The sequence below is a fragment of the Ammospiza nelsoni genome, chromosome 19 (assembly GCF_027579445.1).
Source record: "Ammospiza nelsoni isolate bAmmNel1 chromosome 19, bAmmNel1.pri, whole genome shotgun sequence".
Taxonomy (NCBI): Eukaryota; Metazoa; Chordata; class Aves; order Passeriformes; family Passerellidae; genus Ammospiza; species Ammospiza nelsoni.
This window is the reverse complement of record NC_080651.1, coordinates 1,056,001-1,069,227: the sequence shown is the minus strand read 5'-3', so window position 1 is coordinate 1,069,227 and position 13,227 is coordinate 1,056,001. Positions and strand designations below refer to the sequence as shown.

At 46.9% G+C, this 13,227-nt stretch overlaps 1 protein-coding gene across 2 annotated transcripts in view; it reads right to left on the bottom strand.

Annotated features, from left to right (window-relative positions):
* RGS9 (regulator of G protein signaling 9) overlaps positions 1-13,015 on the bottom strand; it is a 30,422-nt gene extending 17,407 nt beyond the window's left edge. For both annotated transcript variants that reach the window (XR_009419759.1, XM_059486020.1), the window contains exons 1-7: positions 12,880-13,015; positions 5,248-5,344; positions 3,007-3,057; positions 2,736-2,842; positions 2,237-2,288; positions 760-818; positions 298-374 (exon numbers count right to left, since the gene is read on the bottom strand). Coding sequence is in view for 1 of the 2 variants with exons in the window: in XM_059486020.1 (XP_059342003.1) it covers positions 298-374; positions 760-818; positions 2,237-2,288; positions 2,736-2,842; positions 3,007-3,057; positions 5,248-5,344; positions 12,880-12,942 (506 nt within the window). In the remaining variant the exon portion in view is untranslated. The remainder of the gene's footprint in view (positions 1-297; positions 375-759; positions 819-2,236; positions 2,289-2,735; positions 2,843-3,006; positions 3,058-5,247; positions 5,345-12,879) is intronic.
* Positions 13,016-13,227: the final 212 nt, after the last annotated feature.

Here is a 13,227-nt window from a genome sequence, read left to right as displayed (position 1 = left end):
GAGATGTGCCAGAAACTCCTGACCCAGACCAGCGACAGCCCCAAAGTCCAGGGCCTGACCCACAAATCCTCAAGGAGAATTGAGCTAAATGAAGTTGTTTCTAATTAGGGCTTGCAGCATCAGGACCCAGCTCCTTCACAGAACCACATCAAGTGCTAAACCTAAACCTCCACTCCAAGCCATTTTAAAGGCATTTTGGTGTTTTTAATGTGTGACTGAACTGTGCACTGAGCCAGCCAAGCTCTGCTCCTCACATCCTGCCCAGTGATGCAAACAAGGGAATGCAATTCAACTCACTTATACTGCTCCTTGGCCTGCATAATGACAAAATCCCACTTGTAGTTTATTTTCTGATTGAGCATGTTGTAATGTTCCTGGAATAAAAATAAAAAAGCAGTTTAGTGTGAAAATTCTGACCAGGGCACTCCCATGCAGGGGTTTTCTTGACTCTCCATAGTTCAACGAGGCCAGGCTGGCCACTGAGCCAAGAAATCTGGATTGTTCTGCACGTAATTACAAGAATTGCAACAGTTCAAAAATACCATTGCAAGGAGAGCAATTACCCCTGCTAAAATTATAATTGACTGGTTGTTTTTTTCACTTGCAAAATGTTGGTTTTTGGTACAGCTGCAGGAACACCTCATGCAATTGAAGAGGTGTTTTTTTTTTTTTTTTGCTGTGCCCCACTCATTAGCAATAAAGGGCTTAAGCTGTAGCAAATGAGGGTCTTGTAATGGAACAAGTGCAGTGCCTCCTCACCTTTTCATATTCTTCCAAAACCCCTTTCCTTTTAATGTTCTTCTTTGCTAGATAAATTGCTGTGGAGGTAGAAGCAAATTAGCAGTCAGTTATACAAGTGCAAGAATAATTATAAATTTACCCACATTGCAATCACAGGAGCCTTTGTCTGCTAGAATATCTTCCCAGGCATGAGCTCCAAGCTCACAGGAAGAAAGGACTTTGGTGCTTTTGGGATGTCACTGATGCCCAGGCAGGACAGGCAGTGTGTCCTTCTGCCACCCTTCCCTGGGGAACTCAGCCACAGTGTCAAGGGACACTGGACCAAACCTTCCAGGTGCTGAGGCTCCTCAGACCTCCAAGTTTTCCAAGCACAGGCCAGTGGTTTTTGCTCAAGTTCTAATAAAAACATTCCAATAGAAACCAGGCTTTTTTATTTCCTTGGGAAATTTACAGCACAATGCAGATAAAAGCAACAGAGGACAGCCCTGGCATGGACAAATCAGCGTGGGAACTGCACAGCCCACAGGAGCAAACCCAGCTGGTCAGCCCAAAATTCATGAGCAGCTCCACAACAAAAAGCATCATAAAGGCAACAAGAGATTTATATGGAAAAAACCATCAGGAGATATTGGAAGTCACTGCGCTTTCTAGAAAGGAAAATAAGAACCATCTCTGAATGCAGGGCTTGATCCAAAGCTACAGGAAGACAGCCCTGGGCTCAGGTCCAGGAACACACTTAACTGCTCAGGGAAATCTAATCTTGTGTTTAAAGCCTTCCCTCCCCAGCAAGGTAATTCAGATGTGCTCCTGTGTGATGGATCTTGGTGGAACAGAAGAGCTTCAGCACTTTCTCTTAGCAAGGCCACCACAAGATGGTCACACCCTCTATTCACCATTACTCAGAATTATTCACAAAATAGCATGAAAAAAATTGCCAGGGCAGAATTCAGGGCAGAACTCATTCCTTGTGAGTGGAGATGAAGCACAAGAACAGGAAGAGCAGCTGTGGAGCAGGACTGTGGGACAAACCCACACCCCTGGGCACCTCTGGACTGTCACAGACATATTTTATGAAAAATTCTTTCATTAAAATCTTTTTTCTTTAGAAGCTGAGAGGCTTCAGAAATGAAATGTAAATAATAATTATCTGCTGCTGTGGAATGCAACAGGTGCATCTGTGATTGGGCTCATGTGGATGTTTTTAATTGATGGCCAATCACAGTCAGCTGTCTCAGACTCTGGTCAGTCACAAGATTTTATTATCATTCTTTTCTTTTCAAGCGTTCTGATGAAATATTTTCTTTTCTTCTCTTAGTATAGTTTTAGTATATAATTTTATTTTAATATAATATATAGCATAAAATAATAAATCAGCCTTCTGAAACATAAAGTCAAGATTCTCATCTCTTCCCTTGTCCTGAAACCCCTGCGAGCACCACCACACTGGGCTGTGGGACAAACCCACACCCTGGGCACATGCAGTGCCACCACTCACCATAGTCAGTGTCATCAGCAGCCCAGCCCTGCACTGGCCAGAAATAAGGGGTCTGCAAGGAAAGGAGCCTCCTGTTAGTGCACACAGGCCCTGAACTGATGGATTCCTCATTCCCACTACCAGGAATATCCTGATTTCCCACTGAGAGCATTGGAAAGAGTCCAGCCATGAACCTCAGTCCCATCCTGTTCTGACTGTGCTTTTTGAATATTCATTATTCAGTGCCCCCACATCACCCATGTCCAACCAGCAATTCCATTTGCTGCTTTAAGATCTGGAAGGGAACACTCTCTGGAGGAAAGCACAGCTATTTTTAGGCTGAACAAGTACACTAATTTCACTGAAGAAACTATCACAGTTTCCCTGTAAACTGCAATCTCAGACTTCTCTGAGTCTTTTCCTTCCTCCTGCACAGCTCCACAGCTCCTGGGAAGTGCCCCAGCTCCCTGTTTTTAATAAAAACCAGTGCTGAACTCCCTCTCAGGGAGCTGCAACTCACTTGAAACCTGTAGAGGCTGCCATCTGCCCTCAGGGTGAGGTTCTTTGGCTCCTGGAGAGGGTAGATATATCCATATTTCACAAACAGGTCTCCCAGGTGGAGTGCCTCTGAAAATGGAGCATGCAGATGTTCTCATTGCACAGAAACACTTCACTGGAATTAAAAGGGAGCTCTCATGCAGGGGAGAATTCAGCTAAAAGGTTTTGCTGCTTGAGAGCTTAGTTTTATGCCTGGAAGCTGGGAAAGGCTCAATTTTCACATTTTTACCCACCTTCTGCAGTGATTTTCAAGCGCTGAAGGATCCACTGCATGATATCATTACCTGCAAAGCAAAACAAAGCAAAGGTCAGGCACTGAAATCAGGAGTGTGCCCAAACCCTCAGGGGGAAAGGAGACTCCAGTGCTCACCCCTCACTGTGCTCTGGATGCCATGAGGGCACAGTGTCACAGACATCTTGTATGAAAAATCCTTTCCTTAGGATTTTTCCTCCTGAGAAGCTGAGAGGCCTCAGGAACAAAATGCAAACAATGATTATCTGCTGCTGTGGAATGCAACAGGTGCATCTGGGATTGGTCTCATGTGGTTGTTTCTAATTAATGGCCAACCAGCCCAGCTGGCTCAGACAAAGAATCTGAGCCACAAACCTTTGTTATCATTCCTTCTTTTTCTATTCTTAGCCAGCCTTCTGATGAAATCCTTTCTTCTCTTCTTTTAGTATAGCTTCAATACAATATATATAATAAAATAATAAATCAACCTTCTGACACATGGAATCAGATCCTCATCTCTTCCCTCATCCTCAGACCCCTGTGAACACCGTCACACACAGCCCTGTCTCAGTTTTGCAAAGAGCAGTGCCAGATCTTCTTAAGAGTCCTTTAATGGGCAGAAGGGATGTCCAGATCTCAGATCCAAGCTGCAGTGGTCACAGGATTTATCAAACTCACACACATTTTATCTCGCCCAATTCTTTTGTTGGACTGTGAGCAGTTGTACCCACCACAGGCAGCATAAACCTCCAGCACTTTTAGTTTCATGTTTCAGTATTATTTAGTATTATTTATTATTTAGTTTTATGTTTTAGTATTTAGTTTTATGTTCTGGGGGGCAAATTTCAGAACCTCCTTCCATTTAAAGAGGGCAAACAGGCACTTGTTCCCTGACCAGTTACTGCCTTTCCTCCAAACCTCCCCCAGGACTGCAGACTGAGGTGTTGACCTTTCTTGACATTGCAGTGATGACTTAACTTTCTAATAGGGGCTCAGAGCTCTTATCCTCCTGCCCGCTTCCTGAAATAGATGAAATTAAAGGATTATCTCATCACTCATTTCTAGACAGCTCCCTCTGTAAGCACTTTCCCCCAAAGGTGCACATTTAACATTGAGGTTTATTTGTGAGCCGTTTTACTGACTTTCACTGAATTTAACTCTCACCATGATAATTTATGAAAAATCCCTACGCTCACTGCCTCTTCCCATGGGCAAGTGACTTCAGTGCCTCTGCCCTCTTTTTTAAAAAAAATTGGGGCAAACAACACACTGAGGCAGCCAGGCTTTGCAAACACAGTGGGGGAATTCTCTCGACTTGCCTGGAGCAAACTCACTTTGTTTCAGAGGGAGTTTTTGTTCTGAATTTCCAAGTGCTGGAGAAGGATGGAAGCAGGAGGAGGATATGTGTGAATATTTATAGCAGGGGATTCCTCACAAGAGCTTTTGTGGAGGCTTGGAGAGCAGAGTTCTGCTGGTGCCTGGTGAAAGGAGCAGCAGGCACAAGGAGGCTGCTGGTGATAAGAGCTGCCTGGAACACTGCACATGGCACAGCTCAGCTCCTGTCTGCTGCTCCTGCAGCCTCCTCGAGGGAGCCAAAGCTGTCATTTACAGCCACACAAGTGGGCTGAATATTTTGTTCCTTTCCTGCCTACTCAAGAAAAATTATTACCAGCAGTAAACATGAAAAGGAAGACTAATTGTTAATTGCTCGTTTCTGAAGTACCATCTTTCAGTCTGCCTCCAGGCTGCTTGTTTTAATTGGATTTTAATATTTATCTTTATTTGGGATCCAGCCTCACTGGGAGCAGGAGAGGTCTGGAGGCTGCAGCATGTCCTCACCTCGGTGCTAAAGTAAAGTCACTGGAGTTAACCCCAGGAGACAGCTGGGAGTGCCTGGGGATCAACTTTTGTGTGATTCAAAGGGTAGGAATGAAATGAGACAGGAGAGAGAACCAGATCAAAGGAGCAGGTACATTTCAAATGATGAGCAGCTGATATTTATTGGGAGCAGAGCTCCAGCACACAGCCAGGGAGCAGGTACATTTTAAATGATATTTATATATATTTACTGGGGGCAGAGCTCCAGCACACAGCCAGGGAGCAGGTACATCTCAAATAACATTTATATATATATATATATATATATATATTGGAGGCAGAGCTCCAGGACACAGCCAGGGGGATCACAGGCAGATTTTCTGTGCTGAACTGGGCCCATCCCTTCTCCCAGGTTAGTTCTTACCTGTGACAGCGTGGGGGATGCTGGTGACCATCACTGGCTGGGTCTGTGTCTTGATTCCTGTGTCTGGGCTCTGCATCTCCATCATGAGAGCTTCAATCTGCAAAGCAGGAGATGGGATGGGATGGGATGGGATGGGATGGGATGGGATGGGATGGGATGGGATGGGATGGGATGGGATGGGATGGGATGGGATGGGATGGGATGGGATGGGATGGGATGGGATGGGATGGGATGTGTGGCCACATTTCTCCTCACAGAAAAAGCAAGGCACAATTCTTCCCAAGGACATTTCTGAGATTCACATTCTCTGAACCTCAGAAAAAGAAAAAACAATTCTTATAATTTGCTGTGCCTGTGTTTGTGCAAAAGTAGAATGCAATATGGGGATTATTTAACCAAATTCATGGTGTTTTGTTTCCTTGGCCTGTCAGGGCCAGGTGTGTGTGTGTGTGTGGGGACTGTTGGGTGACAGTCACGAGATCAGTGCACTTGTGTGCAGAGTGAGTGCTTGGCAGATTCAGTTTAGATGCAATGTAATATAGATGTAATATAATACAGAATAATAAATATAAATACATAATTAATAATAAATATATTATTAATTATATTTATAAATTTATAATATTATATAATTTATAATTTATGTAATAAAGTAATTAATTAGCCTTCTGAAAAGATAGAAGTCAGATGCACCATTCCCTCCTTCCTCAAGGCATTCTCTGCAAATTCACCAGGGCTGGAGGTCAGCAGTGGGCAGGAGGGCAGCCAGCACTCCACAGGGTGGGCACTGCTGTGTCACAGACACATTTTATGAAAAATCCTTTTGCCAGGATTTTTTCTCCTGAGAAGCTGAGAGGCCTCAGGAACAAAATGTAAACATTGATTATCTGCTGCTGTGGAATGCAACAGGTGCATCTGGGATTGGTCTCATGTGGTTGTTTCTAATTAATGGCCAATCACAGTGAGCTGGCTCGGACTGTCTGAGAGTCACAAGATTCTATTATCATTCCATTCCTTCTTTCCTTGCTAGCCTTCTGATGAAATCCTTTCTTCTATGCTTTTACTATTGTTTTAAGAATATATATATATATATATATATATATATATATATAAAATAAAATAATATATTATAAAATAATAATAAATATCATTTTCATAATATATCTAATAAAACAAAATAGATATGTATAAAAATAAAATAATACTATATAATAAATATATAATAATATATTTATTATATGTAGTATTATTTTATATATATTATATTTATATATAATTCTATATATTATACATTTATTATATATAATAAATAAATAATTATATTAAATATTATATATCTATATATAATAAATATAATATGTAATAAAATAATACTAAATATAATACAGTAATTTATATATATGTATATACATATATGTGTATATATATGTATATATATGTATATGTATGTATGTGTGTATATATATGTATATATATGTATATATGTGTATATATATGTATATATATGTATATATATGTATATATATGTGTGTATATGTGTGTATATGTGTGTATATATATATATATATAATGACTTCAGAAACATGGAGTCAACATTCTCCTCTCTTCCCTGCTCCTGGGAGCCCTGTGAGCCCCACCACACTGTGCCCCAGCCCTCTCTGAACCTCCCCTGGCACCAGAGGTGCCACCTCCAGCCCTTGGCAGCTCACACTGGACACACACACAGCCAGGGCTGGCACAGGAGGACAGCATGGAACCACTCCATGAGAAATAAGGGCAAAATAATAAATAAAATCTCTGCTAGCCAGACCCCACTACGCCCAGAAAGGTTCTTCTCTGGATCGTTGGGCACTTGGAAAGACAAATGGGGTGGGAATAAAATCTGTGCTCCTGCTAGGTGTGTGAGGGGCTCTCTGACCACTCCTGTGCGGGGCTGCACTCCCCAGGCAGCTCCCAGCCCCTCCAGGGATGGGGCAGGCACATCCTCCCATCTGGCACCATCTCATCGGGGACTCCTCAGGGATCCTGGTGACTCATTTTAACACAGGATGAGTCTCACACTCAGGGCCAGACAACTTTCATTCCTCATTCCCAATTATCTTTATTTCTTTTTTAAAAGATAAAGATTTTCAAAGGTATTTTGCACCTCTTTGACTTCCTACCAGCAGCATTCCCAAAGCACAAAGCTTTTCTTTCGCTTGGCATCTGTGCTCGGGTGGATGGAGCTGGGGCACCCTCATCTCCTCGTTTTTGATTATCTGAGTGCCATGAGAGCTTTGGGGAAGATGTTCTCATTTTTGTCTTCTCCTTCCAGGGCTATTAAATCAAAACTGGTCCAACAGGACCAATTTGGTCTCTCCACACATTTGTTTTGGGTGAGGCTGCAGCGTTTTAACAGAGAGCAGAGGATTTAACAGGCTGAGCTGATGACACACTCACATAATGGAGGGTATTGTCTTCACAGGCACCACAGTGACTTTGGTCCCAAGCCTTGCCAAGTTCTGTGAGGATTTAAGCTGTACTGACAGGATACACTCTGGGCTTGTCAGTAAAACTGGATTTTCAACTGCTTTTAAAGGCACTGACAAATTAATTCTAGAATGGAGAAGCCTGGTAAAATTTAACATAAATATTTGTATAAATACTTATGAAATATTTTAAAAGAGCAAAACCAGAGCAGAAGTGATGGAATTTGAAGGCATATTTTTAGGTCTTTTAATAGAACTCACAATTTCAACCTCAGGAAGTTCAGCTGTGTGGGATGAGGAGAGGCAGGCAGGGCACTCTTGAGGAAACTGGGATTCTAAGCAATGCCAGTACCTTGGGAAGTGACCCTCTGTGAGTGCACAGTCCCTTCAGAGAGAACAGAGATCCTGGGGCAAACACAGCCCTGCTCATCCCCCTGTCCCTGTGCAGTGACACCTGGCAGACCCAGGCAGGATCTGTGCTCTGGGCAGGCAGCACAGCACATGCTGCTCTCCAGGTGGGCTCCAGACACATCTTCAACCAGCTGAGAGCAGGGAATTGGCTCAGAAACGCCCCCAGACCCACAGCACAGCATGTTCCCTTCCTTTAACCAGCAGCTCTTCAGCTCTCGTGGTGCTCACACTCTGCCACGCTCACTCTTGTCACTGGAGAAATGACAAATATATTAAAAATCAAGGAGCTGCCTGGCTCTGGCTGCAAAGCATCCACCTTGCTGATCAAACTCCAGCCTGTGTCTGTTCTCCCAAGGGAACAGTGGATTACAGGATAAGGAGCTGCCATCAGCACCAGGGAAGCTGGGAGGGCTGCTTCACACACAGCAGGAACATTTCCTTGCTTTGCTGAGGGCTCTGGTACATTTTGTCATGCTTTCAGCCAGGAAAGAGCTGTCTGGTTTGAATTTTGCAGAGCCAGAAGCCACTTCCTGACTGGTTGATGGGTGGGGATGCACACAGAGGTAAATATCAGGACTGCTGAAGGAGCCAGGCCCCAGGGAGAGCTCATCTCACACACACAGATACCACAAGGCACGAGCCCCCTGGAGATTTCCCTTCAGATCAGCTGGGATCTCTGCCTGAAGGTGAACTCACCCTGAAAGCCACAGAGGAGACAACAGGAAAGCTGTGTGTCCCCTCTGTGACTGCACAGCGTCACGGGGCTCAGCTCACTGAGTGCAAAGCAGAACCCAAACTCCCAAAAAGTGAGAAAAACCAACACTGGATTCAGGAGCCTGTGGGAAGCCCCAGGGAGAGTGTCCTGCATTGCCAAGCAAATTGTGTCTATTTACATCTGGATGGCAGCTGGCTTCTGTTCAGTGGGCAGCTTTGCTTATCTCTTCCACAACTGGGGAGACATCTGCTGATAAGAGGCTGTTGAGTGTCACTGCTCATAAGAAGTACAGAATCCCACTGGGAGATGTGAGCCCAGAGGGAGGAGCCAAGCATTCCTACCTGGATAGAATCTGGAGATTCTGGAACACCAGCAAAGCATTCCTACCTGGATATAATCTGGAGATTATGGAACACCAGCCAAGCATTCCTACCTGGATAGAATCTGGAGATTCTGGAACACCAGCATGGCTTCTCCACTGGATTTCCCAGAGGAACAGCTGTCTGTTCTCCAGATTCCACTGGATCTTCAGAGGAACCTGCACCTTTCTCCAGGATCCCTGCTCCAGCAGAACCACCCCTGACACTGCAGGAGCTCTGCAGCCACAATTCCAATGGGACTGCTGCCAACACCCTGACCCACAGGGTGTCAGGTTGGGTTCTGACTCTGTCAGTGTTGGTTTGTTTACTGCATTGTTTATTTTATCTTTTTATTTTCTTCCCTATCAAAGAACTGTTACTCCTGCTCCCATATTTTTTGCCTGAGAGCCCCTTAATTTAAAATTTACAGCAATTTCGAGGGAGGGGATTTGCATTTTCCATTTCAGGGGAGGCTCCTGCCTTCCTTAGCAGGCACCTGTCTTTCGAAACCCAGACAGAAAGGCCAATGGCCACCAAGTGATGGGGTGCCCATGGTTCTGGAGGAGGAGGATGGAGCAGTGGGCAGTGATGGATTACTTGGCTGAGTTACCCTGGCTGCAGGTCCCATCCCTGAGTTTTACCCTTTGGATCAGGGCATCCACAATGCAGGAAAAACAAACTCCAAAGTTGAGTTGAGACTCACAAATGCAGCAGCAGAACACTGCCAAGGTGAGGAGCTCAGCCCTTCTCAGCATCAACCCAAACAGAGGCAGCTTTGCTTCAGACAGAAGAAATATCCATTTTCCCAGCAGGAATTTGCAGTTCCCAGCTGAGTGCACGGTCCTGGTGCTGTAATTGAACATCTGCTGCTTTCTCCATGCTATTTGTCTGGCTCTAGCCTCCCTCACTGCCTGCTGCTGTTTGCAAGGGTCAGCCCTACCTGCCCTGATTTCCAAGGTTACACCACAGTCCTTACCCCCACTCTGGCCTCTGAAGGCTCATTCAAATGTTTTCTGGGTCTACAACTACCAGCCTTGCTTTGCACGTTGATGGATGATCAGAAAAAAGAAGAAATGAAAAAAAAATCCATTGTTAACCAGCTAAAACTTCCTGCTTTTTCTTAATTAAAGCTGAGAGGAAGTGGCTTGTTCCCACTGAGTGATGCCTCAGCTAAAGGAAGCAAATCTGTGAGTGGGGAGGGCAGGGCTGTACTGGCTCTTCCCAGTCTTGAGGGGATTTTTTTCCAAAAAAAGATGTGGCACTGACATCTCCCAGCCTGGAACAAGGAAAGGGAGGATGGGATGAGGCTGAGCTTGGCCTAAGGCTCAGTTACAGCCATACCCAGGGCCTCAGAGAGCAGGAGTCTGCTGGATTCCAGCAAAAACACAATTCAGCTGCTCACACACTTCTGGAAATGCCCAGGCAGATGAGGCCCAGCAGCTGCTGAAAGTCTAAGCCTGGAGAAGCAAAGCCAGGCTGGAACAGCCCCCAGAGCCTGGAACAGCCCCTCCCTGGCTGCTACACAGCTTGGGAGAAGCCAGCAGGGACCAGAGTGAGGAGCAGGCAGGGAAGAAGGCATCCATCAGCCCTACCCACAAGGTGTGAGTCACTGTGCAGCTCAGCAAGGAAAAACACCCAGCCCAGGAGCTCCTGAGAGCACAGCCCAGCTCTGCCAGCTGATGCCCAGCACAGCCAGGTCTGGCTGCTGGAGCAGGCACAGGCACCAAGAGCCTGGGTTCATTCAAGCTCTCACAGCATCCAGCCAAAATGAATTTTAGATGTTTCCTTGCTATCCCAAAAGACTTTCGGGTCATTCTTCTTCCAGCCAATATGGTTTAGAAGGGGAGGAAAAAATAGAATAAAAACAACCTAAGTGCTAGCATGAAGAACAGGTGTTACAGGGCTCTCTGATCCCCTCGTAGCTCAGCCACAAGGACCAAGCTGCACATCCAGCCTGAGTCATTCAGAGCAGCCTCACTGCAAGGGCAGGGCACTGCCCACCAACCCCCTGTGCTCTCCATGGCAGGATTGCTGCTGTGGACACATCTTCCTGCTGCAGAGGCAGCACAGGGGGTGCTGGCAGCTGTGGATGCACACAGGGATGGGATGGCAGCATGGCAGGGATCCCTCCCTCCAGGCACAGCCTGTGCCAGCTGGGGGCAGAGCGTGAGCACAGGCTTAAGCAATTAACAAAGCTTCTTTCCAGGATTTTAGCTCCTCATGGGTCTAAGCCTGTAAGGTGCTCGCTGGGTGCAGGCTGAGCATCCTCAGCTCCCACCACGGGCACAAGTAAAGGTGCCTGGTGCTCCCAGCCAAGGCTCCGAGCATGGCTTCTCCGAGGTCTGGAAAAAACAGAGCAGGAATGAAAGTGGAGCTGAGAGCCAAGGGCTCTCACTGACCATCAGGAGCTTCCCTCCCTGCTGCTAACAGGTCCTGGACTTGCAAAGCCCTGGAAGTGCTCAGCCCCCCTGGCTGCTCTCAGTGTGAGTGGTGCATTCGCTGTGTTTTGACTGATCTTCCCACCTGAGGAACTGGGAGTGCCGTGCAGAGCCTGCTGCACTCCCACGGAGCAGCTGAAGCACAGCTGCAGGCAGTTGTTTTCTCAGAGCACAGCTTCTCCTCCTCTGCACCCCCGCTCACAACTCCACCGAGTATTACTCGGTGCAGAATCTGGCCTGGAGTGTTTCCCTTGGCAGGGCTTCCCAGCCAAATTTACCCTGCAAGACACAGCACCACAGAAAATACCCTCTTTACTTCCTCTGGTGTAGTAAGTATTGCCAGGCTTACACCTCAGCATTGAATATCCCCAAATTTCCTCCCTTTACCCCTGGAATCCTCCTTAGGTTGTGGGCGTTGAGGAAAGCTAACTACAATTCAAACAGCAACTTGTCACTGGAAATTGAGTTAATTCCATCCAACAGGATAAGCCACACTCAGGAGAGGTGGGTGGGAGAAAAGCTAGCTTAACACTCTGCTTTTAAAATCTGCAGTACCAGCTACACTACAACTGGCCATGCTTTGAATGAATGCTACAGAAAAAACCCACCAAATGCTGCACAGAATTACACATTACACCCAAAAACGTGGGCATGCATCATCCCACTCCTACTGCTTCTGGCGACAAATACACTCATGTCTGGAACACTGGAAGGAGGGAGAGCAGGCTGTAATAGACCAGTGTAACACACCAATGTGTGAATGTGGACATCAGCTGAAAGCACTGGAACACACACTGGACCGACTGGAGCACAGCTACACTGAGTGGCCTGGTGCTGGTGATGGGTTTTTCCCCGAGAACGGACACAGATTTGAGGACTTTAAAAAAAAATGGAAGAGGGAGAAAGCGTGTCAGGGCAACCATTCAGCTAAGCTACAAAAGATAAACACCATTATAGTCCTGTTTTCCCCATCACTTCAGCACACGCTGCCCCCCGAGCCAGCTGGGATCCACGGCGCTCTCCACAGATCCAACAGATTGCAACAAGTCATGGCTCCAAACTCCCGGGCAGGAGCTGTCCCCCCTCGGTCCCACCCAGAGGTGCCCGGGGAGCGGTGGCCGAGCAAGATGCTGTGACCGCGGCATCGCCCTGAGAACCGCCAGCGCTGCCGCGGGCACCGCACCGCATCGCCCGGCGCGCCCCTAAGGGTGCGGCTGCCCCCGGCGCGGCTGAGCCCTCACCTTTTTGAGGAAGGCCATGCGCGGGCGGTAGCGCTGTCCCTGGTCGAGCCGTGTGACGGTCATGGTGCCGGTGGTGGCGGTGCTGGTGCGAGCGGAGCGGCCCCGGCCCGGCGCACCTGGCTGCCCACACCGCCACACGCCGGGGGCGGCGCCACCGCTGCGCGCCGCAGCCAATCAGCGCCCGCCGCCCCGAGCTCATTTGCATGAAGGAGCGGGGGTCGGCCGCTTGGGGGCACTCGTGGGAGAGCGCGGAGGGGATGGGATGGGATGGAATGGAATGGAATGGAATGGAATGGAATGGAATGGAATGGAATGGAATGGAATGGGATGGAATGGGATGGGATGGGA